General features: G+C 67.1%; 1 protein-coding gene across 6 annotated transcripts in view; it reads right to left on the bottom strand.

The window, feature by feature from the left end:
- RXRA (retinoid X receptor alpha) overlaps positions 1 to 26,795 on the bottom strand; it is an 85,101-nt gene that overhangs the window by 8,186 nt on the left and 50,120 nt on the right. For 5 of the 6 annotated variants that reach the window (XR_005786456.1, XM_040461463.1, XM_040461467.1 and 2 more), the window contains 6 exons: positions 19,958 to 20,223; positions 14,514 to 14,664; positions 13,995 to 14,174; positions 5,977 to 6,146; positions 3,233 to 3,362; positions 1,388 to 1,520 (listed from right to left, as the gene is read on the bottom strand). Coding sequence is in view for 5 of the 6 variants with exons in the window: in XM_040461463.1 (XP_040317397.1) it covers positions 1,388 to 1,520; positions 3,233 to 3,362; positions 5,977 to 6,146; positions 13,995 to 14,174; positions 14,514 to 14,664; positions 19,958 to 20,223 (1,030 nt within the window). In the remaining variant the exon portion in view is untranslated. Of the gene's footprint in view, positions 1 to 1,387; positions 1,521 to 3,232; positions 3,363 to 5,976; positions 6,147 to 13,994; positions 14,175 to 14,513; positions 14,665 to 19,957; positions 20,224 to 23,631; positions 23,637 to 26,795 lie in introns of those variants that run through there. The other variant, XM_040461465.1, reaches the window with a different exon arrangement.

The following is a 26,795-nucleotide window of genomic DNA, read 5'->3' as shown; positions in this document are numbered from 1 at the left end:
CCCTCTAAAGAAGGCCTCTGTGGACAATGGCTGCACCCCGCAGCCGCCTTTGCTGGCACCTTGTACATCAGCCTGTTAAAGGCCCTGAGAAGTCCTGCAGCGAAGACACACCTAGATGCTGTTTAAACCAGCACTTGCCAGGGTATGTGGCCACAGCCCGTTTGCACTTGACGCATCCCGGGGAGCTCGAGGGCCGACTTCTTGGTCCTACCAGAACTGTCCTACAGGGCAGCGTGGTTCCTGCGTTTATTCTCCGGTGGGTGACGGCCGGGGGGCCCCGCTCACCTCTGACTCAGGGCTCCCACACTCGGGCTCCCTGGGAGCCCTGCCACCACCGTCCCTCACTGCTCCCGTGCTGCGTTCCCCGCCCCAGGGACCCTACGACGTCTCTCCCAGCCCTTCCTCTGCAGCTGGCCCAAGCAGACACCCAGGTGCCTGCAGCCGGGGACGGGCAGCTCCTGTCCACCCTGCCGGGTGGAGCACAAGGGAGCTGTGTGTGTGGAGCCACTAGACTGGAGGCGCGGGGTTCCCCCACCCCTGCCAGCGCTGCCTCCCTGCGTGTATGCTACGGAGCGCAGGGGTCCCGGGAGGTGAAGGAGCATCGGCCGACACGGCAGGGTGCTCTCAGGCTTCGACGTGTTAAAAACACAGCAGCTGCTGTAAGACGGTGACTCCTCCTTTTCAGAAAGTGCAGTGCTCCCTCCCCAGCACAGGAGTTTAAAGAGAGCCAGGAGGGGACCCCTGGGTGGCTCCGTCAGTTGAGCGTCCGACTTCGGCTCGGGTCATGATCTCGTGGGTCGTGGGTTCGAGCCCTGCGTCGGGCTCTGTGCTGACAGCTCAGAGCCTGGAGCCTGCTTCGGATTCTGTGTCTCCCTCTCTCTCTGCCCCTCCCCCGTTCATGCTCTGTCTCTCTCTGTCCCAAAAAATAAATAAATGTTGAAAAAAAAAAAATTTTTAAAAGCCATGACTGGGGCGCCTGGGTGGCTCGGTCGGTGAAGCGGCCGACTTCGGCTCGGGTCATGATCTCATAGTTCGTGGGTTCGAGCCCCGTGTCGGGCTCTGTGCCGACGGCTTGGAGCCCGGAGCCTGCTTCGGATTCTGTGTCTCCCTCTCTCTGCCCCTCCCCTGCTCGTTCTCCCTCTCTCTCCCTCCCTCCCTCCCGATCTCTCTCAAAAATGAATAAACGTTAGAAAATTTTTTTTTTAATAAAACAAAGAGAGCCGGGAGGAAATAAATCAAAACGTTCAGGCTGCGGCTGTTGGGTGCCCCTCGCTGACAGACTCAGGGAGACGCGAACCTTCGTGCCTACACTTCCGCGTCCACGTCTGAAATCCACGTGAACGGAACCCACGCTAAGCGGGACGGGAATGCGGGCCGGGGGCCCCACCTGTCAAAGATAGCGCCCACCCCGGCGCTGTGGGCGCTGTTCCGGTGGACGTGCAGCCCGGTGGCCAGGAGGATCCCGTCCTTCACGGCGATGGACCGGTGGGAGAAGGAGGCGATGAGCAGCTCGTTCCAGCCTGGGGGGAGGAGGGCGCAGGGTCACGCGGCTGCGTCCGGGCCCCGGGGCCACCCTCCCCCCCCCCCGTGGGGCTGCCATCCAAAGGCGGCACGCTCTATCACAGGACCATCCCAAAGTGGGGTCTGGGGAACCCCTACGTGAGCGTGCCACAGGAACGAGGTTCCCAAGCACCTATGTTTGGGAAACGCCTCTTTCTTCTACGGTGCAAACTGGGGCGATAAAGACCCTGACAAGTCCTGCACAGAGCACCCGATTTGGCTCTGTTTAACCAGGTGCTCCCAAACTCATGTGCCCAGAGAAGTCTCTTCCCACAAGGGTGCGCAAGCCACGGAGGATGTGGGGGCCTCTCTCCGGGGCGACCCTGGAGCTGCTTCCGCGAACCTCGTCTCAGCAGCGAACTCTCGCGTTAACGTGTGCCACCTGGGGCACCACCAAATAGTACATTATCAAAGTGAAGTAAGGCTGAGCCTCAGACAAACCGGACCCTCTCTTTACATGAGTTCCCAGCGCAGACGGACCAGAGCAGGTATCTCGGGTCAGGAAAAGGTACGGAAGAAAACGTTGAAACGGAAACAATTTCTGTGCTTGGTTCTCACTGACTCCTGTGGAACTGGGAAGCCCGGAGCCTCTTCCCCAAGGACAGCGAAATTCACAGCCACACTGCCAAGGGCTCGGAAGGCTCCGGGCTCCGTGGCAGACGGGATCACGTAGACCATCCCGTTCCATACTGACTACAATGCTACAACAAAACCCGGAGTAGCCCCGTTTTACAGAAGGGGAAACTGAGGCACAGCAGGGGTTACCCCACCACAGTGAGTCAGGTCAAGAACGTGGGCCTCTGCCCACCTTCCCCTGATGGCTCTGGGTGTTGGGTTTTATGCCCCAACTAGAGTGGGAGCTCTTGGAGAAGGTGCCCCTCCCCTCCCCGCCAGGCTGGGGGCGGAACTGGCCCCAAGAGCACCTGCCCTCCCCGGCTGGCCCTAGCCCTGACACCGTGGGATCACTCGGGAGTCACTCTGCTCTCCCTGGTGCCCCGTGGGGCCTGCCTGGTCCCCTCCTACCTCTGGGCCCGGCTGCCCTCTGCCATTCCCTCAGCGCCCAGCTGGGGGCACGGCTGGGGTCGGGGTACGGCCTCAGCCGGTGGACACAGCACCACCCAGCACGTTCAGGTAGCCAGGTGGGGCAGGAGGCTGGCGGGGGGTTGGGCTGCCCCTGCCAGCACCCTCTGAAGGAAGGCCCAGCATAGCTGGTTCCCCCGTCCCTGCTGTCCCTCCGGCAGGAACTTGCTCTGAGGACCCTGGTCTCACGGCAGAAACCGGCAGAAAACGGCACGCCCGTCACGTGTCAGGAACTGGGCCCGAGCTGAACCCCGGTGCCGACGCTCCCACCCACCTGCCGGCATCGCAACCCCCGCCCAGAGAAGGAGCTGAGGCCTCGGTGTGGGGAGAGGGCAGGGGCAGCCCGTGACAGTCACAGTCCCCTCACCCTCTCCAGAGGCCCCCAGACGGCGCTTTACCTCTCAGAAGGCCACTTAGAGACCCCCAAACCCAACACCTCCTTCGGGAGGGCGGAGCGAGGCCAGACGGGGCAGGGAGCCCCACGCTGCGGGAGGATGGGGCGTCCCAGGGTCTGGCCCGACCACGGGGCCCCAAGGCCCACGCCCTCGCCCCTCCGATGCCTTCCCCGGCCCCGACCAGACCGGCCACTTACCTGCCCTCAGCAGGATGACCTGGTCGTCCAGGGGCAGCTCTGAGAAGTGCGGGATCCGCTTGGCCCACTCGACCAGGGTAAAGAGCTGCTTGTCCGCCGCCTGGCAGATGTTGGTGACGGGGTCGTTGGGCTGGGCGGGGGGGGGGGGGGGACCCCCGGGGGCCCCCCCGGGGGGGGGGGCCCCCCCCCGGGCCCCCCCCCCCCACCCCCCCCCCCGCGGCACCCGCCCCGGGCTGAGGAAGGCCGCAAGACCGGATGTGCGGACGGGCCACTTTACATCTCCCTTTGGGGGCATGCCCCGGTGGGCCGACGACGGAGGAGACCCGGGTCAGAGACGGGAACGGTGAGCAGGAGAGACGCTCGCTGGAGGACGCGAGCCAAGGACGCCTCCGGCACCCGCAAGGGCAAGGGGGCGTCCTCCCCAGCAGGACCCAGCCCTGCCACACCCGACCCCAGTCCGCAGACACGGATCTGGGACCGCAAGATACTAAAAACGCTGCCGTCTGAAGCACTCGGTGCGGGGCCCGGTGACCCTGTGGCGCAGTCGGGGAAAGAGAAAGGCAGGTGTGAAGCTGGAGCTGGGCCGGGGGGACCCGGGGGGCGGGGGACAGTGCCGGCCCCTCCGTGCCATTTCTTCCTCCCAGCTGGGAGGCGGTATCCAGGTGCGGGCATCAGAGCCCCTTCTGCAAAGTTCCAGCCAGAAGGGACCCCTCCGCTCATCCTCACCGACGAGGAAACGCAGGCAGGCCTCCCAGGCTCCTGAGCGAGGGGGGGTGGGGGCAGAAATCCGTCGCTCCGGGACCCACGAGGGCCGGGGCCCCCTGGCAGGGGCAAAGGCTCCTCTGAGGAGCTTCCCCAGACGGCGGCCATCTGCCCTAAAGGGAGGCGCAGTCTCCACACCCGGGGTCCCGCGGGAGAGGCCTGCTGAGGGCTTGCACGGGAAGCCAGGTGACAAACTGTCACAGAGGCCACCAGGTGGGGAGGGGCTGGGTGAGCGGGGGGGGGGGGGGGCACGTGGGCTGTAGGAACAGGCGTCAGCCAGGGCTTCTGGGGCTCACGGGACCCCCAGCCCAGGGTGACGGCCCCCAGCACACCCCTATACTTGCCCTCACCCCAAAATCCCTCTGCTGCCCAGGGCTGGCCTGTGGGGGTGGGCGTTCCCTCCCGCGTTCCCTGCAGCAGATTCCGCATCGACCAGAAGCCGGGGGCCAGGCTCCGCTCAGGGCACATGTGTCCCCACGCAGCACCCCCATCATCCGCACTGGCACAGAGGCTGGCCTGCGTGGGGTCCCCAGCTCACGAGGGTGACACACCCAGTAGCTACCCTTGTCCGAGGCCACCCCTGCTGGGCTCTGCGCCTCCGGCCCCGTCAGGTGGAGAGGGGCCCGGGGAAGCCTCGTGGGGCAGGGGGGCACGTGGAGGAGCCTCAAAGCTCTTGGAGGAAGCCCAGGGAACCAGCCTCCCTGGCCACCGGCTGTTGGCCCCCTAGGAGCCCACGAGGGGCCCAGCGCAGCCCCTGAACCACTCCCGGGCAGTGGCCTCTGCACCTGGCCGCACAGGTCACGTGTCCCAAGGTGCCACTCCAGAGTGAGCCACCCTCCTGCTGTCTGAGGGACGGGGCCTAATGAGTTGTCCGAAGGGGGGCCAGACCAACCCAGAGGAAGCTGTAACAAGGCCAGCCACAGGAAGGCAGGCTGGCGTCCCCCAACGCGGCCAGCCCTCGGCACGGCCCGAAGCTCCGGGCCGGTTCTGAGAGCAGGGGGAACAGGAGGCAGCTGGTTGTTCCTAATAACGTCTGCACTCGACGGAAGAAAAACGTTGGAAGCCCCTGGTCTATCTCCCGATTTTGTCCCGGAGCTTCTGTCCCACCGTGAACCCCTCGAAGCCGCCGCCCCCCCCCCCCCCCCCCACCCCGGGCCCGTGGGGGGGGGGCTCGGTCCACAAGCAGAGGGCCGGACGCCTGCCTTCGGGCCCCGCGTGCACCTGCTCCCCGGCTGGGCGCCAGAGCGGAGGCCCGACAGGGGCTGTGGCCCTGGGCACTGGGCGCCCCCACGGGGGTCTGGGGAAGCCAGGTGGCCAGCCACGGTGGCCTCACAGTGCCGGGGCCTCGTGAGCACACGGGGCACGCGTAGCCGGGGTGAGGGCTGCGTGTGAGCACCCGCGGGCAGGCGGGGTCCCTGGCCGGGGCCGGAGAATTAACCCACCACGCACCCCGCGACCGGCTGCCGCGTGCCGGGGGCCGCGAAGGGAGCTCTGAGCCACGCCCTGGGGCCAGGCCCGCCTTCACAGGACCGTGGAGGAAGGCCACAGGGGGCAAGGGCCCCAGGAAGAGAGACCCCTGAGCCCAGACAGACGCGAGAGGAGGAATCAGAGAGAGCTGCACGTGCAAGGGCCCTGGCGGTGCACGGGTGGACGAACAGGGCGTGTCCAGCACGATGGAAGCCGCGGCGAACCAGGCGGAGGACGGAGGGAGAGAGGCCAGTGCCACCTCAGGGCCACAGGCTCTGGGCCCAGCCCTGACCCCACATGGGGGCACACACGGGACCCCCGACACCCAGCTGAGCGCGGGCTGCAGGCCCCGTGGGGCAGGACAGCACGTGCGGGGTCCCGGGCGTCAGCACGGCCCACGACAGATGGGGCCTCTCGCCCACAACGCTCACCAGGGGCCAGCGGTCCCCAGGCAACGCCGGCCCCTGCGGTCCCGGTGGGGACGGGGGGACCACGTGGGCAGGGGTGGCGCTCACCGAGTTGGGGTTCAGCCCCATGTTCGCGTCCACGTACGTCTCGGTCTTGGGCTCGACGGCCAGCTCCGCCTCCAGAATCTTCTCCACCGGCATGTCCTCGTTGGCACTGCTGGTGGACTCCACCTCGTTCTCATTCCGGTCCTTGCCCCGCTGCCTCTCCTCCTGCACGGCTGCAGGGTGAGGGACGCCATGGTCAGCCCGCGGCTCCCTGGGCAGCGCCCCCCGCCCCCCAGACCAGGGGCCAAGCCGTGTCGGCCCCGAGCCAGCACGCCCGGCAGGGCCAGTGAGGGCCAGACCACGGCCCGGTCTCTGCCTCTCAGCAGCCACACACACTCACAGAGCACACCCGCCTCTCGTTAATTCGTCTGGCTAATTCCACATCAGGACCTGTCTGGGGCCAGGCATACACAGGCCAGGGCACATGGGGCCCAGCTCCCGTGCAGCTGACGGATGGTTCAGCAGGGAGCCTAACGTGCAGCGAGAAGGGTTTTGATGGGCTCAGACAAAGGCAGGAAGGCTGCCCGGAAGAAGCGACAAGGAAAGTAAAGAGGCACGAAAGACAAGGGTAATAGTTCAGGCATAGGAGGCAGCATGTGCAAAGGCCCAGAGCCAGATCAGAGATACTCCTGATGAACGGGCCTCTCACACCAGCTGGAGAGCCGGTACAAGGGGTACACGGGAGCAGGGGCAAGTTCCTGTGCCACAGGAAAGGGACAGGACAGGACACACACCTCTGAAAGTCCCATCCAGCTGCAGAAAGAAAAGGGGGGTCCAGGGGAGACCAGGAGCTGGATGCCAACCCAGAGCATCAGCCAGGATGGCCTGGGTCAGCCCGGTAGGGAATGGGGCAGCCCTGGGGCTGGAGGGCTGAGCAGATGGGTGGACAGGGCATGGCCCAGTCCCTGGAAGCCCAGGGAGAGAAGCCGATGGAAGGAGGCAGAGAGGCGGGCATTCACTTGCACACTGCCCCAAGGAGACCCACGTGGACAGAAGGGAGGACACCAGGGCACCGTGCGGATGGGCGTTTACAGACCTCAGACTTCAGAGTCCATGAAGCTCAAACTGCCCTTCCCAAGAGAGGCCGGGACCCAGGGGTCAGGCTGTGGACCCCACCCAGAGCCGCACAAGCACCCAAGATGGCTCCTCGGGGCTGCCGCAGGCTCCTGGGGGACCCCCACCTCCACCCCTCCTCTCCGGTAAGAGAACTAAGGGCCCTGGACTGGGGCAAACGAGTCAGCTGAAGGGAAAAGTCACAACCCGCAGCCCGGTGCGGGGCCAGAGGGCTGTCCACACGGCACTGTTTCAGCCTGAGCCAGCTAGGAGTGTCGGGAATGCCCAGATGCCGTCACAGCAGCCTCCCCCAAGCCCACCCAAGCCCACCCTCCTATGGTCCCCCTCCACCAGGCCCCTGCGGTGGCCTCGACCTCCTCAGGGCCGGCTCCTCGGCCCCCCCACCCCCAGACAAGGCCCTCGGTTTCCCGAAGACCCCATCACAGAGTGGGAGCTTGGTGAGGGGACTTCCAAGCAGGAAGACCTTTGTCCCCAGTAGCACGGAGACCTTTGTCCCCAGGCCCATCTAAGCTGAGAGGAAGGGTCTGGAAACAGCCCCTCGCCGCAGAGCCCAGAGGCAGGCCGACCCCTGGGAGGCCCCGAGGACCGAGAGAGCTGGACCCACCTCTTGCGGCCACATCCAAGCCCAGAGGGCTCCCAGTAAGAGGCAGAAGATAACCCTGGGCTGGGGGAGCCCCACATGCCAGGCCCAGGTCCCCCACAGCACCCCAGGGGTACAGGCAGCTCACTCCCTTACTAGAAACCCGAGGGCTTTGAGACCTGGGCCGGTGCTCGTGGCACACAGTCCTCGGACTCAGCCCCTCGCAGCCCCCATGACTGCACCCGGCAGGCCACTCTGCCGAGCCAAGTGCCCAACAAACCTCATGAGCCCCTCAGAACCTTCACCTGGATGGATGCCCACACCATCCGACTCAGAGCAGTTCGCCTCACCATCCCGCTCCTGGATCGCAGGACCCGGACCCCCACCGTCCCGCTCCTAGATCACACCCTGAGCTGCAGCACCAGAGGCCCTGGCGAACGGCCAGCTCCTGGGGGGCCCGTGGGTAGAGCACGAAGATAAAATACAGTGACGTCTGCAAGGAGCCGAACCTGCAGCCCCCAGGTCACGCTCCTGCAGAGGAGCCAGCTGAGGTCAGCTGACTCCAACCGCTGCAGGCCCTCTGGACCACTGCCCAGCTTCCGGCCAGCCCTGGAGGTGGGGGCTCAGCCAGGGGGCCTCACGGCCCTCCCGAGGATGCTGGCCACACCCTCCTCCTCCAGCGGGCCTTTCCTTGGGCCATCCGGGTCTCCCACTCCCCACTGCTGACCAGTCCCTGATTTATATTCCCAAAGCCAGCTCAGAGCCCCTGCCCTGCAGACCTCAGCCTGGCATCCTGCCCTCACACCCTCATACTCTCAGGGCACTGCACTCAGTGCCCTCTTTCCTGGTCCAGTGTCCTGGGGCAGTGCCTTCTGGAGAGCGGAAGGTGCAGCCTGGCCTGGGGCTTCCTGAGTCAATGGCCCCCTGGGCCTCAGATGGGCTCATTCTCCCCTTCAGGACATCTCTGTGGGGCACAGCACGTCCCCGAGTCTCACAGATGCCAGCTGTCACGAGACCACCTCCTTGAACCTCCAGAGCCCACCCCCCTGTCCTGGCTCTGAGGGCCCGAACTCGGGCTGCCTTACCAAGTCCTCTCCCCTTTGGTTTCCTGATGGGTTTGGCAAATGCAACAGACGGGCAGGAGGGGGGAGGGCGGGAAGAGGCGTCCATGGCTCTGGCGCCTCCCCGCCCAGCCTCGGCTCTCACCTGCCACCTCCTCCCAAGGCCATGGCTCCTGGGGATCAGCCCTCCCCCGGGGATCCGTGAGCCCTCGTTCCTCTCTCGCCGCTCCAGCCCGGGGGGCATGAGGGCTCCCTGACGGTGCTGGCCCAAGGGTCCCACAGGCCCGCCTGGTTCCCGGAGCACAGCCCACAGTTCCCTGACAGCCCAAACGGACACCTCTCTACCACCCTGCGGGGCTCCCTGAGGGCAGGCGATGTCTGCCACGCTGGCCGGTGGCTATTTAGAGCCAACCCCGAGCCAGAAGCTATACTCTCCGAGACCCAGAGCACGGAAGAGGGCCTTTGCACTCACAGAGTGCGACTCAAGGACGGGGGCCAGCTCAGCACCTGCAAATCACAGCAGCTGGGCCGAGGAGCCAGGCAGGAAGCCCAAGTCAGAGTTTCTGCAAGGCCGGCGCTTCCCAAAGGCCGACAGCAGGTGGGGGCTGCGGGGGGCAGGGGGAGCTCCAGCTGGCGGGCAGGTGGCGAGGAGGCACGGTCGTGCTCCGGGCCCTCTCCAGCCAGGCTTCCAGACCCCAACATGTGGCAGGTGCCGGGCTGGGGCAGGGCACCTCCTCGTGGTCACCCTGCTGCCACCGTGCACGGACTGACGCAGCCAGCAGCTGGGGTGACGGACACAGAGTCCAGGCAGGCCCGTGTCCCCGAGACCCTGAGCGGGGGGGGGGGGGGGGGGCGGGGGGGGGGGTCCCGGGGTCTGTGCTCTGGGCACAATCCAAAACCCTCAGGGCTGGGACACAGCCGAGAGGCATGCACTTTGGCTCAACTGCCTCGTTCTTCCAGCTGGGGACGCAGGTCCAGAGCAGCACGGGGGCACGGCTGAGCTCACAGGACAGCGGGTGGCTCCGGGCGCCGTGGCCCTGCCCCCGCCAGCTGTGTGGCCCCGCTTCCCCCCGCCCCGGAGGGAGCACCGCAGCCCCGGCCCCGGGCTGGCCCCGCGCGGCGCTCCCGCCTCCGGCCCCCACGCTCCCCACACGCCGGTCACAGATTTCCTCCCACTGCACAGGCGGGCGGACGGGGCGGCCCGAGTGTGGGGGCAGCGCCCGGGGCGGCAGCGGCGGGTGGGGGTCCCCGGCACCTGCCTCCTCGGCGGGGGCGGCGCGAATTAATTAGCCAATGCTTCGTGAAGCACTTTGAAGCCGTGGAGGGCCGGCACCTCTGAGCGGCATCATTATAAATATTATGGTTGTATTTGTAGCTGGCGGAGGGGGCGGGAGGAGCCCAGGGATTTATGTTTTGCCAGCTCAGTCACCTTCTAGACGTAGTCATGTTTGACTTACGTTCTGCCAGCGCCGGGGAGCCTCAGGCGGGAGGCGTCTGCGAGCACAGGGCCTCGTTCCCTGCCCCCCCTCCCCCGCCCCCGCCCTGGGCCTGAGCCCTGCCCTCGGAAGACCAGAGAGGGGGCCCCCAGACATGTGCCTGGGAGGGGGGCTCTGCACCCGACAAGAGCGGGGTCCCAGGCATCAAGGGAGACGCTGACATGGGGGTCGGGGAGCGGGGGCCACCCCGACCCACTGCTGTGTCCGCTGCACCCCTGCGGGCCGTGGGGGCTGGGCGGGAAGCCAGGCGGGGGAGGGGGTGGCTATGGGAGCAGCACCCAGCCCCGCCGCCTCCTCCGTTTCCAGCACAGAGACAGGCAGGCCTGGCCCAACGCCCCTCCTTCAGCCGGGGCCACTGAGACCCAGAGAGGGGGTGTCCTGCCGGAGGGGCTCTCTAGCTCAGAGGACACGTTCCTCCCTTCCTTCGGGACTCAATCCAGGACAGTCAAGGAGTCTATACTCGAGAGCAGCCACACACACACACACACACACACACACACGAGGCACTGCCCCCTCTGCACCCCAGTCTTTGGGTTGGGAGACGGAGCACAGAAAGCAAAGGGAGGCAGGAAGGAAACGGAGAGGCCTTCCTGGAGGAAGAAGAAGGAAGCAGAGGGGCATACAGAGGGGTGACCCCTCCAGCCTGGAACAGCACCACCCCTGGTGGGGGCCGGATCCCCCCCATCGGACCAGGAGCGCCAGCAGGCCCCCGAGCCCTGCCCCCGCGTGCTCCAGCAGACAGGCCCGGGCTCAGCCTGGCGGACGGCTGGCATCTCCCCCCGCCCGGAATGCCGTGGAGCAAGTCCCAGGCGGTGCAGGTGCGTGCAGGCCCCGGCATTGCCCAACACAGATGCTATCTGCCTGCCTGCAGCGCCCCTCATCAGCCAGCACGCGGCGGGGCAGTCCCCATCTGTGCCCACCCCGACCGCGCCCTCCCGCGCCGCACCGGGCAGCGCTGCCTGGGCCCGCGCCTGGGCCCTCGCCCGTGACAGAGGCGTGATCGAGGGCCTCACTGACGGGCCCCGCAGCCCGGGCCGGCCTAGAAGCCAACACCTCACGTCCTACGCGCTCCCCTATGGCCCACGGTCCCGCTGCAGCAGCCTTGTCCCCAGGGCAGCAGACAGGAAAAGAGCTGTTTCAGGACCAGTTCGGGGCGGGGGGGAGGGGGCTGGGGGCAGTTTCCAGCCCCCAGTCACAGGCCTCTTGGCCTGGGAGACCGTGGAGCCCCCTGTGGGGCCAGCACTAAAGCCACACTGCGGCCACTGGTCACCCCTCCCAAGGGTGAGGCTGTGGCCTGGGCCCTGCCACAGAGCTACACACGGGAAAGCATGGTAAGAGTGCCGTCTGAGGCACGAGAGAGCTCCGGAGGAGGGTTTTTACCGCACGTTCGTGACTCATAAATCCAGTACGAGGCAAAGGGGAGGTGGGCCCTGACGGGATCAGGTATTTATCTAACGGCCCATAAATCAGGTCTCGAGGGCCGTGCGCCGCCTCGGGAATGCACCCAAAGCACCAGATTTATCCATCAGGTGAGAGAGACAAACGGGCTGGTGCCACCCCGGACCAAGACAACGGCTGCAGACGGGATTTGGCCTGTGCTGGCCCGGAGACCCCCCAGGTGCCCACCCCTGCAGCCCGTCTCTCTGTGAGTGAAGTCAGGGCAGAATCCCCACACCACGGGCAAGGGGGCTAGAGTGAGTGTGGAGACGGGGTCGGCGCCCAGTGAGGCCCCGCACGAAGCAGCTGTTTCTAACAGCCACTCACAAGACCCGGTCACTGTGGGCGCCAGGAGGGGGGTCAGACCAGGTCTCCCCAGCCCTGGGACCCAGCAGCATCCACTCTCTCCCAGACCTTCGGGAGGTCAGGCAGCTAGGGTCTGATGACGCTCAGGCTGAGGGGGCCTGAGAGAGTGACCCGCATTTAGCAGGCAGTCCCGGGGACCCACGGAGGGTGACTCTCTGGGGCCGGGAATGGCATCCAGGCCTTGCAGCATGCCGTATCTGCTGATGCCCTCGGCCTCTGCACACACCATCCCTTCCGGCTAGGCACCCGGTCTACCCGACACCCTTGCGCTCTGAAGGCATCAGCCTGACACCTGCCTGCAGCTGGGTCACCGCCTCCTCTGTGTCCCCTGCCAGCGCTGGGCACACCTGGGGGCCCCGCCTGGTAACGTGACAATCCCTTGCAGTGGACGCATGCCCACGGCTCGCTACTGCGTGCCCAGTGCCCAGCATGGCGCCTGGCACCAGGAGTGCTGAGCTCGGCCAGCGAGTGGTCTCAGGCGCTGACCCGAGCTCGCTCTGTGCTGGGGTGTCCTCAAGGGAGCCCGAGCCTCCCCCCAGCCCACTGGCACCTGGCCATCTGGCCAGTGCCCTACGCCCGGGGAACACACTCATCCACCACCCACCATGCGCCTGCCCCGCCCAAGTCCCCATCCCGGGAACACAGCTGTACGGGCCACCCCCGGCCAACCCTCCCTGATTACAAAGGGCACCCAGAGGAACCAGGGCCAGGTGCACACCTCCTCTGGCCCCCTGGATAGCGTAAAGGAACGAGGACAGTACCAGGGGCCTGGGTCCCGCCTGGCATGTGGCCTCAGACAAGCCCTGGACCCTCTGGGCTTCAGCTCCTCTGCCTGTCCGAGGAAGGGTGGGTGGGCAGACACTCCTCGAGGCCCCGGCCGGCCCCTGCAGCTCAGCGCTGGAGCTCCCGAGCCCCCCCCCCCCCCACCGCCAGGGCCGGAAGCAGTGCCAGATGCAGGACATCCCGTCGTCCAGCTTGCCCTCGTGGCCTCGAGGAAGAAGTCCCACAGGACCACCTGGCCCGGCTGGGGCCTCAAGTTTCCTAACAAGGACGAGTGGGGTAAAACAGGAAATGAGACGAGAGCCGCAGGCACCCCAGGGGACGGTCCTAGGTGGTGAGGCACCACTGGAGGCCCCACGAGGAGCTCAGAGATGCGCACCCTGACCCCAAGCAGCACTTCTCCAGCCCCGTGAGGCGCAGGCTGCGAGAGTGAGCGCAGAGGCGGACGTAACAGCGACCCAGGATGCAGGAGTCATCAAGCCTGCAGACGGGGAAACCGAAGCCCATGGACGGCTGGGGGGCCGAGCAGAGGTCGCACCGCGAGTTGGGGTCAAGGGCTCAGACCCAGGTCTGGCTGAACAACTGGACGATTTCAATGACCTCAGGTGGCCTTCCCTACCTGCCCCGACCCCCTGCCCCTAACAGACGGTTGTCAATAAAACGGCTCCGAATGCAAGGCGGAGACGCCCTCTGAAGGAGGTCCGAGGGAGGGGGAGGCGGGGCACGGGGCACAGGGCGCCCCCCCCCCCCTCCGCATGCAGCAGGGCTCAGCGGCACCCCCGTGGTGGCTGGGGCTCCCTGCTCCACTCCGCCCCCTCATCAGCGCTGTCCCCGCCACGGCGTCCCCGACTGTCCCCTTACCAGTCGGCCGCAACACGACCTCAGGACCCTCCCTCTCCCCATCTCCCACCTGCAGCCTCGGCCCTCGCCCGGGTCCCAGAGCCCACGCCCTGGGCCACTGGCACCTGAAAAGGCTTTGATCGCGTTCCCCCGCGGGGCTGAGAGCCGCCAGCGGGCAGGATGGAGGCGGCCCCCGCTAAGCCCAGAGCCTGGTGAACAGCAGGCGCCCGGTGAAGGGCAGGCGAGCCCAGGGCCCAGGGAGAGCCACGGGGCTGGCCCCTGGAGGGAGGGAGCGAGCGCCCCGTCGGCGGCGGCGGCGGGGCGCGCGAGGGGCGGGGCCGTGGGAGGAGCCGCGGGGACGGCGCCGCCGCCGCTGGGCGGACCTACCTTCGCGCTTCATGCCCATGGCCAGGCACTTCTGGTAGCGGCAGTACTGGCAGCGGTTGCGTTGCCGCTTGTCGATCAGACAGTCCTTGTTGTCCCGGCAGGTGTAGGTCAGGTCCTTGCGCACCGTCCGCTTGAAGAAGCCCTTGCAGCCCTCGCAGCTGTACACGCCGTAGTGCTTGCCTGCGGGGAGCGGGGCCGTGAGCGCGGAGCCCGGGCGCGTGCGGCCTCCTCCACCCCCGCGGTCGGGGTGCAGGGGCGCGAGGCCGGGCCGGCCCCCTTCGCCATCGCACCCCCATCCCGGGACAGGCCCCGCCCACCGCCGTCCCCCCTGCGGCCTCCCCCGCTCGCGATCACTGTGCTGCGAAAACACCAGAAGGCCGGGCGCGTAAGGCCCGAGGAGCTCCGAGCAGCCCCCTCCTGGGCCCGGCCGGCCGCCCACCTCCCCGCACCACCGCTGCGCCCTGCCCAGGGGGGCGGTGGGGGCAGTCCTGCAGTCCCGCTGCAACCACGACGGCCTACCTGAGGAGCGGTCCCCGCAGATGGCACAGATGTGCTTGGTGAAGGACGCCATGTTCCCTGAGGGGTGGGCCGGGACTTTGAGGACACCATTGAGGCCCAGCGGGGGCTTGATGTCCTCGCTGCTGCTGACGGGGTTCATGGGCGAGCTGAGCTGAGGAGGGAAAACCGGGGGCGTCCAGGGGGGCACGTGCCAGCATCCCCCCACCAGCCCTACCGTAGGAAGGCGCCAATGAACCCCCCCCCCACCTTGCAGAGAGGAAACCGAGGCTCAGAGAGGGGCGATGCCAGCCACAGGCCACACAGCACAGGAGCGGCAGGGCCCAGCCCCGCTGAGCCCTGCTCTGCCCTCAGGGACCCCCCCCATGGCCTCAGAGGAGGTCCCCCCAGGGCCCTGCTTACACACCCTGACTCTCACCCACCTCCCATCACTGAGTGAGCCCTGGACAGGGCAGCGTGAGCTCGCGCCCCTCCCCTGCGAGGAAGGCACTTTGTTTTGGGGACCCCCACCCCGCAGCTGGGCGCCGAGGCCTGGTCACAGCAAGGAAAGGGAGCTGGGGTCCACCTCGGCAGCACACCGCGGGGGTGGGGGGGGGGGGAAGAAGCTCGGATCACGTGACCCAAGGAGAGCAGGACAGACAGCGCCCCGCCCTCGCCCCGCCCCACGCGGCGGCTGACAGCCCGATGCTGCCCAGGAGGAAGCGTGGGAACCTCACCGTCACCCTGGCAACAGCTGCCGCTGCAATGACACAGCAGTTTTGGTTCCGCTGCATCTACCCCAGCTCTCCCGGCAGCGCTAGGGCCCAGGGGTGCTTCCTGCTGCGCCCACGGGCTGGCCTGTCTCCACTGGCGCCAGGACCCCCGCCCGGCGGCCCCCGGCCCCCCACTTCTGCAAACCCCTGACAAAGGCGGAAACCGGGCAGTGTGCGCGTCTCTGGGGAAGGACAGCAGGCGCCTGGCTGCCCCCGGGTAGCCCCGGGCCCCTCCTGCCAGCGGGAACCTCACCTCCTTCCTTCCCCACGGCCCCCGACCTCCACCGCTTTCTCACGGGGCAGCGAGAACTTGGTGCTCCGAGCACACAAAGCAGAAGGCCCCCAATGCCTGTTTCCACGCCGGCCTGGGAGGCTGGGAGGGTCCTTCCAGCCCCCGTGGCTCTGGGCCCCTCCCCCGCCCGGGGCCCTGTGACTCTGAGTGCACTGACCACCCCCTCCCCAACCCCCCCACCCGGGATTCCGGGGGGCTCCTGAGAAACCCCTGGGGGCCATCACGTGAGAGGGTGCCACGGACCAGAGCGGCCTGTCCAGTGGCACCAGGGCACTCTCTGCGCACCGTCCCCAGGCCTGGGAGCGTTTCCCACAGGAAAGGGGACAGAGAAGGGGCCGTTTGCGGAGGGCTCCTGTGCCCAGGTGCGCCAGACACGTTTGCCTCTGCCATGTGGAAAACCCTCCGTCCCTTCCCAGATACGGATGTGGAGGCTCAGGAGGTCAGGGGCCCGGCAGGCAGGCCTCTGGGTAGCAGGCGGTGGGCACCAAGGCCCCTGCATGCTGCAGGGGGAACAGGCCCAGAGCCACTCGGGGACCCTACCCGTCACACGCCATTCCCTAAGTGCCCGGCGACACAGGCCACACAGCCCCGCGCAGCCCTGCAGAGCTCGCTGGCTCGGTGGGGACGGGGCGGAGGCGAGTGGTGGGGACAGCACGGCTTATGGCAGGGCCCCCGGATTATGCCCTCTTCCATCCACTGTGCGACTTTGGGGAAATCATTCAATCATTCTGAGGTTCGTCGAGGGCCAAGCTGAGGGCCGCCGTCAGGAAAACTGAGCCGACACAGGGGCAGCTTGCTGCACACACTCGGCCTCCAGGAGACGTCGCGGGCTGGGTCCCAGGCGGAGGGGCCGCTGAGCCGTTTGGGAAGGGCACGGCATGGGTGCAGAGGGGGCCGACGGCGGGGGGAGTCACTGAGGACATGGGAGCAGGAGGCCTGCCCCCGCTGCAGCCTTCCCCACGCTGTGGGAGCCCGGCCAGGACCCCACGTGGCTGGATCCACTCGAGGGCACCAGGGAGAGGAACCTGGGCATTTCCTCTTTCATGTTTGCCCACACCGTGCTGGGTGGGTGGCAGGCCACCTGCCCTGTCCCCCGTGTACATGCAGGCCCTAAGAACTGGTGACTGCCCTAGGTAAACTGAGGCAGGGCCACTGCAGTGAGGAAGGCTGGGCGGGCCCCACGTGGGAAGGAGCTCCAGGCGGGAAGGACAGTCGGTGCCGTGGCTGTCGGCCATGTGCCGGGGGCATCCCTGCCCTCCCGGCCTCAGGCTTCCCAGGGGCACAGCAGTCAGCCCAGAAGCCTGTGGGAGCCCTAGGAGACCCTGCACACGTGGAGAGACGAGGCTGGCTGCAGCCCCCACTCACCACAGGCCTGGGGCCACCCACATCGATCCTTTGCCTCAACTAGTAAACGGTGCCCATAAGGCCACCAGGGCCAGGCTGTGCGGGGTCAGGGGTCACACTTCGCCCTTCCCAGCTCCAAGCTGATGCGCCTTGGGCTGGCTCCCCCATTCTTTGAGGAGCTGTGCCCCCTCCCCCCTGCACCCCATCCACGGTGCCAACAGCCCCTGGCTAGGGCCTGGAGGCCATGTGGTGTGGCCAGGGCGGGGCCCAGTCCTATTTCCCCTTTCATATCCTTGGCATTTTTTTCAGTTCCCACTGGAGCCTACAGGACTCGCTGAAACAACCAGCAGCCTCATCAGGGCCCCGCCAGGGTCTCCTGCCACCTCTGGAGGCTCCTCTCTTCTGCACCCACCACGCTCTTCCTCCTGAGCCAACAGCAGGCTTCCCCCCCATCCGCGGCCAGAACTGGGGGTGGAGGCTCAGGCCTGCCGCTGCGGGACCAGGCCCTTGGCCTCGCCTGCCTCACAGGACCCGCAAGGCAGGGGCAAACCGTGGGGACGCCCTGTCCTCGGAGGCCTCACGGCCACAGGACTGCCGACAAAGAGCAGGCAGTGAGTGGCAGCCGGCCCACTGGCCTGAGCAGATCCCCCACCAGGGAAGGTCTGCTGGGCTGGCGAGGGCTACATGCTGTGGTGCCCACGGCAGGCCCGGCGGGGCCAGAGGGCTCTGGGTGGGGGTGCTCCCGGGCCCTGTGCTCAGCCCCCAGACCAGGAAAGAGGCACAGGGCAGCCCGGGGGCCAGCGCCTGGGATCTGGACCCCCAGGCACCCACTTCTGGGCAGGGAGGGCGAAGCGAGGCAGACCGGGGGCGCTGGCGGGCCTTGTGGGCTGCGTGGACTCAAGCAGGCAGCCCTCGGCAGGGCGCGAGCCCTTCTCCGGCAGCAGGAATCGGAGAACCTCGCCGGTTCCGCCAACCGTGACTTCGCGGTTGTGGTTTTGGGGCAGAGGGTGGGGCATGCCCCCCTTTGAACTCCACCCACACTCTTCGTGAATATGGGGAACCCCAGGTTTCCAGGATGAGCTGCTGAAGCCCAGAAGCTCCACTCACTCCGGGAAGGCGCTACCGGGAAACCGAGGCCTCGCCAGGACGGGCAGCCACGGGGGAGGCCGAGTGCGCGGCTCAGACCGTGGCAAAACTCACTGTGGCGCGACTGACTGATGGACAGAGGGACACGTGGGACGGGTGGCCACAGGACAGCAGTGACCATCTGGGGCACAGCGGGCTTGCTCCCCACACCCTCTCCCAGGCCTGAGTCTTGCCCCGATCCCCTCATCAGCCTCAAGGGGCCTGGGGCCCCTCACGCACACGCGACCTGGGTTCAACCAGCACCGCCAAGCGCCAGGAACCTGGCTGGGTGCTGAGCATAAGAGAGAACAGGACAGATGTGGTCCCCCAAACCCCTCGCTCCCCAGTACTACCCCGCCCTCGCTCCCAGATGGGCAAACAGTGCCAAGCGGCAGGTGACCCCAAGGTCTGGGGGACACCACTGCCACGCCCAGGCTCCTGCTGTACACGAGCCCTCAGGGTGTCCAGGGCAGGTGGTAGGCCTACGACCAGCAAGGAGCCTCATGGGGCTGAGGGCCAGCAGGTGCCTGCCTCTGTCGCGGTCCCCAGGGGGGCAGGTGCACACTCGGTCTTCATCTGCCCCCTGGCTCGCTGTGCAGCCAGCAAGAGTGGGGGTGGGGCGGCTGTGCTAAAAATAACCTGGCCAGGTCCAGCAGAGCAGCCGAGCCTCCCTCAGGCCAGCACCTCAGGCCTCCTGCCTGCTCCGGGGACCAGGTGACCCGAGCGGAGCACGGGAGCTCTGCACTGACGCCTGAGACCCCAGCTCTTTTGCTCCCGTCCCCCAGACACAAGAGATTGACAAGGTCACTCTGGAAAAGCCAGCAAGATTCTCCCCCCAAAGCCAGCTCTAGAGGGAGGCCCAGCGAGAGGGGCAGTGGGCTGGCTCCAGCTCGGTGGTACCCCGGGGCCAGCAGCAAAGGGGACTGCCCCGCAGGCAGGTGCTTGGGAGCCCATAGGATGTGGCTGTCACGAGGGCATGTGTGGCTCTGGGCAGGGAAGCCTGCGCCCAAGTCTCTCCCCAGGAGGCTGTCCTGAGGCTCCGTGGAGATGTGCCCCAAGGCTCTCCACCACGGGGCTGTCATCTCGGCCGAACCCAGCCTTGGACTCGGACCTATTTCAAGAAGGACGGCTCGAGCCCCAGAGAGAGGGAGGTCCCGCTGGGATTCAGGCAGGCCCTCTGGCCACCCAGCAAGAAACCCAGCAGGAAACGCACGGAGCTGGGAGAGAGGACACCCCGCTGGGCCCCGGGGACCCGTCACCACCCAGGGATCTCCAGAAGAGCTCTGGACAGCTCTGCAGGGGTTTGGACGACAGGTGCCCAGGGGAGGGTGGACTGGGCCCCCACGGTCCCCACGGCAAGAACCAGACCGAGCCAGGCAGGCCCTGCCAGGCACCACTTCCTTCCTGATTCAGAGACAACCCTGAAAGCCAGACTATTCCAAACCCACGCCCGTGGAAAATCCCACCGAGCCCTGACAGATGAGCTGAGGCCACTGTGGGGCCTGGGGCCCGGCCTGAGGAGGGCACATCGGCACAGAGCCTGGACACGCCACCCCGGGCTCTGGGCCCGGGGTGCCGGAACCACCTGGTGTGGGCATGCGCGTCGGCCAGGAGGGAAGGGCCGAGAAGGAACAGGGGCTCAGGGGGGTGGGTGGCTGTGAATGCTGAGGAAGGCGGCACCCCGCCCTACAGAGCTCCGAGTCAGGGGAGCAAGGGAGCCCCCCGCGGGGTGGGGGGGGGGCACACTGGAGTAAACGACCAGCAGCGGGGAGGCCGGCTGATGACCTCGGAGACTCGAGGGCCGGGGAGTCAGCCAGACCCGGGCTCAAACTCAGGCCGAAGCCACCGCTCGCTCTGAGGCTCGACTTCCCAGACATAAAGTGGGGAGAGGACCCCCCGAGGGTCCGCAGGACGGGGCCCGCCTCTGCACTTACCTGGGGGCTGCTGGTGCCGAAGCCCAGGGTAGGCGTGGTGGGCACTGACATGGAGTGGGGGCCCATGGGGGAGCTGATGACCGAGAATGGTGGGCCCATGCCGTTGATGGGGGGGCTCAGGGTGCTGATGGGCGAGTGCAGCTGGCCGGGGGAGCCGAGCGAGGAGCCGATGCCGGGCCCGAGAGAGGGGTGCAGTGAGGGGGCGGCCATGGAGCCACGCCCCGTGGGGGAGTTGAGGGAAGAGGAGTTCACCTGGGTGGAGAAATCTGCAAGACAAGAACCCAGAGGCGGGCGGTCAGGAACCCACACGGCCCCGGCCTGCTCCCCGCAGGGCGCAGAGACCGCGGCGAGGCCGGGCCCCAGCGCCCCTATGGCTATCGTAACGGCTCGGGCCGCAAATTCCCCCCAACACGAGGTCCGGCCAGGCCAGGGCGCCGGAAGCTCCCCCTCCGAGGTGGCCCCGGTGCTGGGGCTCAGGCTGGGCCAGCGGGGGGGGGGGGGGGCAGACGCCAGACAGGCAGGGAGACGGGAAGGCTGCCTGTCCGCCTGGGATGCCTGGTCACCACGAGCTGCCAGTCCCCTTGCCCATATGCTCAAGGGGCTGAGGTAAAGGTGTGGGAACAACGGCACAAAGGACGAGACCAACGCCTCAGGGTGCCCACGCCGTGGCAGAAACCAGTCCGTGTCCTCGGTGCAGATTAATGCAAGGGAGGAGGTGGGAGGCCTGCGGCAGGCGCTATTATCACCCCATTTTACAGACGGCACATCCAGGCCTGTGTTCTCACAGTGCCCAGGGCACGGCGGCTCTGGCACCAGGAGGCGCCCCAGCAGCCGTGGCCCTCTGACCCACGAACCCCAGATAGATGCGCACTTCCTGTGTGCCCCAAAGCCGCGCGCTCCGGAGAGGGCCGGTGCTCAGAGCGAGCAGCCCACAGAGGCTGTGGGGTGGGGCCGGGACCTCCCACACACAGACTTTCATCTCAGGGATTTCAAAGCCCGGCAAGCGCTAATTAGGCCTCCGCACCCCAGCCTGGGGGCTCAGCAGGAAGAAACCTCCCCGGAGGGAGGCTCTCAGGTGGCGAATGCGCTGCCCACAGGGCCGAACACTCCAGCATTCCATCCAGCATTCCATCAGGAACCGGCGGAGCCCGAGGGCGGCAGAGGCCAGTGGACTCCACCCCCCCCCACCCCAACCCTGGGCAAGCGGGGCCCCTCTGGGCCTCAGCCTTCCCGTCGGCAAAATGTTCCCTCGGCCCTTCTCGCTCCAGCCCGCGGTGACCACAGGTGCTTCCGCCAGGTCGAGCGGGACCGCAGACACGACGGCGTGGCCTCTGTCCACATGCACCCCAGGTCAGGGGGCTGCACCCCTCGACGGCCCCGTGGAAAACCCGCCTCCGCCAACCTTGCAGTGGCCGGGTCCTGAATGCTCCCTGTGCAAACGGTCTCGGGGCGGGGGGGCGGGGGGGGGGGGCACGCACCGTCACACTTCAGGACAAAGCTGCCAACCGGCAGAGTCAGAGCCTGGCACTCGTGACTCCAGCCGAGACCCTCACGCAGGGATTTATGAACCTGTCCCTGGAGACGCTGGGGGGAGGGGGGGACCAGCCCGAAGGGCGCGGTGGGCGGCTCCGGCAGGAACACAGCAGGCTCTGCCACTCTGTCAGAAGCCCTCCTCTGCGAGCCTATACCTGCCCCCATCGCGCAGCCCCCTGCCCGCTGGGCACTTCCCGCTCCGTGGAACCAGAGTCCCACAGTGGAGTCGGGGGTGGACGAGCCCGCCTGCCGCTGCTCGCCGTCCAACTCCACTAGTGGGCAGCTGCGTCCGATCCGTCTGAAATCCCAGCCGTTCACAAAAGCGGGGATCAACCGCTTTGCTGAACTCGAAAACCCAAACTGAAGCATTCCAGAGCCGGACGGTAGCAGCACCTGCTGGCAAGGATGGGTACTGCAGATCGGCCCTACTAGTCCTTAAGGGCCCCAGGTCCGCACCCCGGGAACTCCCGCGGGAAGCCTGCGGTGCGGGGGGGGGGGGGGGGGGGGGGCCAGGGCTAACGAGGAGGAGGACAGGCAGGGAGAGGCCAGGCGGTCGAGCACAGCAGACGCAGGCCCGGCTGCAGATCTTGGATCTCACGGAGCTCCCACGTCCCCGCCTACCCACTTGTGACAGCCGAGGATACCGAGGCACAGAGAAGGCAGCGGACCCGCCCAAAGACAGGAGCCCAGAAACCCGCAGCTGCCCCTGCACCGGGCGAGCAGGTGCCCACTGTGGCCCGCCTCTCCGGCCTGCAGTCGGCTTCACCCCTGCCCGAGGCTCGGCTTCCCCCTCCGCACGCCTGCTCCACGGGAGGTGGCCACGGCCTGGACCAGGGCTGTCCCCTCCACGCGGTCTAGAGAGGCACCTGTCCGACTTCTGGGTGGAAGGAACAGGGGAGCAAGACGGACCCTGCAAAACGGGCTTGGCGGACGCCTCCCAGGACAGCACAGAGAGAGGGGCAACGCAGCCAGGGGCGTCTGGGGCTCCCCGCCTCAGGACGGCGTCCCTGGGGGAGCCGCCCACCTTCCTTCCCACAAGTGGGAAGGAGACCGTGATTCCAGGGCCGAGCAAGAGAAGCCACTCCTAGATTCCACCCCCCCCCTGCCAGGTACTCCTGGGGGCCCTTGGGCCCTGATCAGAGCAGGGCCCGCAGGGCTTCTCCGCGGCTGTCCTCCACCAGGGGCCGGGTGCAGCCATAGCCACAGCCACTGGGAGGGGCCTCTGCCGCCACCAAGGCTCACAGCTGCAGGGGCCGGTGCCCCCCGAGCTGCTGGTTGTTTGTTTGTTTGCTGCTCCCCCCCAGGAAAGGGAGCCAGAGGCAGGAGAAAGCTTGGCCGGAAGGGGGGAGGGCGGCAGGGAGGGAGACCGGGAGGGAGGAGGCCTGTTTGACTGCCAGCTGCCAGCCTGCACCCCAAAGCTCCCCAGCCCCCCAAGGCATTGCCTGCACCCAGCCCGAGTCTGCGAACCAGGAGGAGGGGAGCCCATGGGGGAAGGAGCACCCCCCTCGAGCCTCTGCAGCAGGCACCCTGCCCACCCGGCCCGAGGCTGCGTGCTGTGTCCAGCAATCGCTCCACCCTGCTCTGAGCCCCTGGGGCTGCTGGGTCCCAGGACCCCACCCCCACCCCAGCCCGCCTCCTCAGGACCCCTGCTGCTCCCAGGCCCCCACTCTGGGTGCTTCCTGTTTGCACAGAACATCCACAGAAGACACCTTCCCGGAGCCTGGGTGACAATGGGCTGGGTGTGTTTTCTGGAGTCTTCTGGAGAGAGACACTCTGGCCAGGAAGGGGAACATTAGAAAGAAAAGGCAAAAAAATGCCCAAACATCCTCAGCTCGCAGAGGCCCTGCCCACCCCCCTCCACGTGGGTGCAGGCCCCACCGCTGCCATCCGCCCCTACCCGCTGATAAGCGGAGGCGGAGATAAGGCCTGATTCTTTAAAAGTCATACTTTGGACTTGCTGGGGCCTTGTCACTGGCTGATCGCCACACACTTATCTGATCCTCGCTCAGTGGGGCTGGGGGTTGGGGGGGGGGCGGGGCTGCAGGACATCAAGCTCAGACACGGGGGAGCCAGCTGACACCCGGCCCTCCCTGCCCAGGGGGGCGCAGAGGGGCGTGTGGGGAGGGGCGGCGCCCAAACGCCGAGCCTCACACCCTCAGCACCCCCGCACCTCACACCCCTTCCACCGCTCCCCGCCGCCATGCCCTCTTTGGGACGATGAGGCATCAGTGGGACTCGGGAGCTCATAGGGACCTCCAGGAGACAGGCCTCTGTCCAAAGGGACGGGAGGCCCAGCAGCCCCCACACAGGCAAAGAGACCTGGATGGGCTGCCAGATTCAGTCCAGGAAGGCTGCACAGAAGAGGTGGTGGACGGATCTCTCCTCTAGCACCAAACATACTTGAGGCCACAAAACTGCATCTCACACACAAATACTTGGAGGGCAGCCTCAGAGCCACGGGCAGAGGTGGGAAGCCCTGGGCTCTCAGCCCCAGAGCAGGCGCCCAGAACCTCCCTGAGCCCCAGAGCCTGGGGGTTAAGAGCTACGCTTGATAAAGCTTGAAGCCGAGAACGGTCTCCTGGGGACCTTCTTCGGGCGGTGGGCTCTCGGTCGCGGCTGCTTACAAGCGGAAACCACTGCCACCACTCAGGAACAGGTGGCCCGAGGTCCCTTGGAGAGAGGGAAGAGACATCTCCGCTCTCCAAAATTCCACAGCCGCATGGGGTCCCACCAGGACCCCCCCCCCGCCCTTGGGACCCCACGGCAGGAAGCCGGGGAAGCCCCACCGCCTCCTTTCCGGTGGCTGCATGGCAGGAGGGAGGCGGGGAGGAGGCAGGAAATGCCAGCCTCACCGCGGTGGGGTGGGGGCGCGCCCCGGGGGCTCCAACTCCCCCAGACAGCCAGGGAACCCCTGACTCTTAGAAAGGGGAGCTGGGGCTCCTCCAAGGCCCTTCTTGGCAGGACCGATCGGGGCAGGGTCCAAGCAGGCCACGGGCTGGGGCCGCGTGTCCAGTGGGAAGGAGGAGGACACCGGGCGGGCCACGCAGGAAGCAGAGTGGGGAGGGAGGGACAGGAGGTCCAAGTGAGGGAGCCCGGGGAGGGGTCCCACTTCGGGGAGGGGCAGGAAGGCCGGTGTGGGGGCGGGAGCGGAGATGCCCAGGAGGAAGAGGGGCACAAACGTAGGGGAAGAACGTTGTAAGAACAAGAACAGTTCTGAGCACAAGCTCCCCCCACCCCGGCAACGCTGAGCCCCGGCCCGGGGACGCCCCCCCCCCCCGGAACCGAAACCCCACATCGAGGAGCTGGCAGGCCCTCAGGAGCGTCCCAAGACACCCACCTACAGCCCCCACCTTCCGGAGGACTGCTTCCCCGAGGCCGCCAGGGGAGGGAGAAGTGGCGGCCTGGTGGGGACGCGGTGAGGACCGCGGCGCGTCTGGGTTTGGGGGAAGCTGCGAGTGGCTGGAACACAAGGAGGGGGAGAGGGGAAGCTCCCGCTGGCCCCACGGGGCGAGGGGCCTCCAGGAGCTGGGGCCGGCTGGGCAGACGGCCCCTGACATGCGGAGGCTCCAGCCGCAGGGAGAGCCGACCGCTGCCGGGACTCAGGGCCCCTGGCCTATTTCCCCTTCTGCCAATAGAGTGCACCCAAGGCAGCAGCTACTGTGGTGGCCCCTGTGCCCCGTCCGTGCCTGCTTCCCACCCTGCAGAGGGTGGGCTAGGACCCAGGGGCCTGTCTGTCACCTCCGGCCCCCGGGGAGCATGGCCCACCCACGACCTCCTGGCCCAGGGTCAGCTTACGGCTCAGGTGGCTCAGGCTGAAATTTCAGCTCCTCTGGGGTCACTCTGCCCTCTCCCAAACCGGAAGTCCCAGCCCCAAGTCTCAGCCCCTGCTAAGGAGGACACAGGTGAGCTGGGCCTTTACAGAGGTGAGGAGAAACCCCAGCCTGCCTCTGTCCTGCCCCAAGCCCGGGGCCTCGAGCACGAGGGTCTCTGTCCTGCCCCAAGCCCAGGGGCCTCGAGCAGGGTGGCGAATGTGCCAGGCAGGAAGCTCCGGGGGCCTCGCTCTGCCGGGCTCAGCGAGCACACGGACCCAAGGGGGCCAGAACGTGGACCTGCCCAGCTCTCCACAGGGTCCGGGGTGGCCCAGATCCGCCCGGACCCCAGAGAAGAGAGGGAGGGAGAGGTCGGGGACAGCAAGTCAAGATGTGCATTCCTTCACCCTGCCCCCACGTGCCCACAGGAAACGGCTCTAAGGGTTTTGGTCCCTGGGCACCCAACAGGGACCCCATGGAGACCACCGGCTGGCCTCTCCAAAGTCCTATTTCCTGGCCTGACCCCACCCCGCCCTCCGCAACAGACAGGGATGCCTGGGGGCCCGGGAGGGGAGGGGTGGAGAGGGGGCACGCAGGGTGGACACCGAAGGCCAAGGGACGGACATCCTGACCCTGCCAGCCCCGAGGCCTTGTGTTGGCCCCAGAATGAGCAGCCAGCACGGACCGGATAGGCAGAGGCTCTGCCCGAGACTCGGAAAGAGTCAGGGGCTCCCCTGAGAGCCTCAGGTGTCCTCCCCTCAGAGTGACGCCGGGTGGGCTGGGCCAGGTCAGGGCCCTGGGGCCCAGCTGAGCACAAGACCTCAAGAAGTCAGAGACGCCAAACCTGTCTTTAAGGCCCCTGACCCCCACCCACATCACGCAAACCGGGGGCCCGGCTCCTCTCCCCACCCCAGAAGCAGCCACGCAGCTGGGCTCTCCTTCCTTGAACTCGTACCCTGGCCCCCAGGACGTGATCAGGGGCTGAGAGTGGGAGCGTGGGACGCACGGAAAAGCGAGGGGCTGCGAATCGAAGCCCCTCACGGGAGGGTGTATGACACAAAGCATGGCTGCTCACACGTCTGGACCCCCAGGGGAAACAGATACAAAGGCCAAGGGTAGGACTGCAACCCCGATCTGTAGGGCCCCAGTCAGGCCGCTCTCCCGAGGAACTCCCTGGCATCCCAGGGTGTGAGAACAAGAAACAGTAACACAGGCGCTGGGACTTCTGGTGGGTCCCAATGAGGAGACACCAACCTAAAGCCCCCAGCCCTGACCAACTTCAGACTCCCAGGGTAGACGGAACACTCCTTGCAACGCGCCTCATGGAGAAAGACCCCAGAAAGGCCCCCAAGGCTCTAACAGGGGAAACCACTCTCTGTAACAAAGCCCAGGGTAACACAACGTCTGTGCTGATATCCACTGAGCACTCGATGACAGATACGTCTATACCATCACCATCAACGTCACCACCATCACCATCATCACCATCAACGTCA

This window comes from Herpailurus yagouaroundi, unplaced genomic scaffold (assembly GCF_014898765.1).
Source record: "Herpailurus yagouaroundi ecotype Mexico unplaced genomic scaffold, PumYag 267, whole genome shotgun sequence".
In the NCBI taxonomy this organism is placed as follows: Eukaryota; Metazoa; Chordata; class Mammalia; order Carnivora; family Felidae; genus Herpailurus; species Herpailurus yagouaroundi.
Note: the sequence above shows the minus strand (reverse complement) of the source record. Positions and strands in the feature narration are given on the sequence as shown.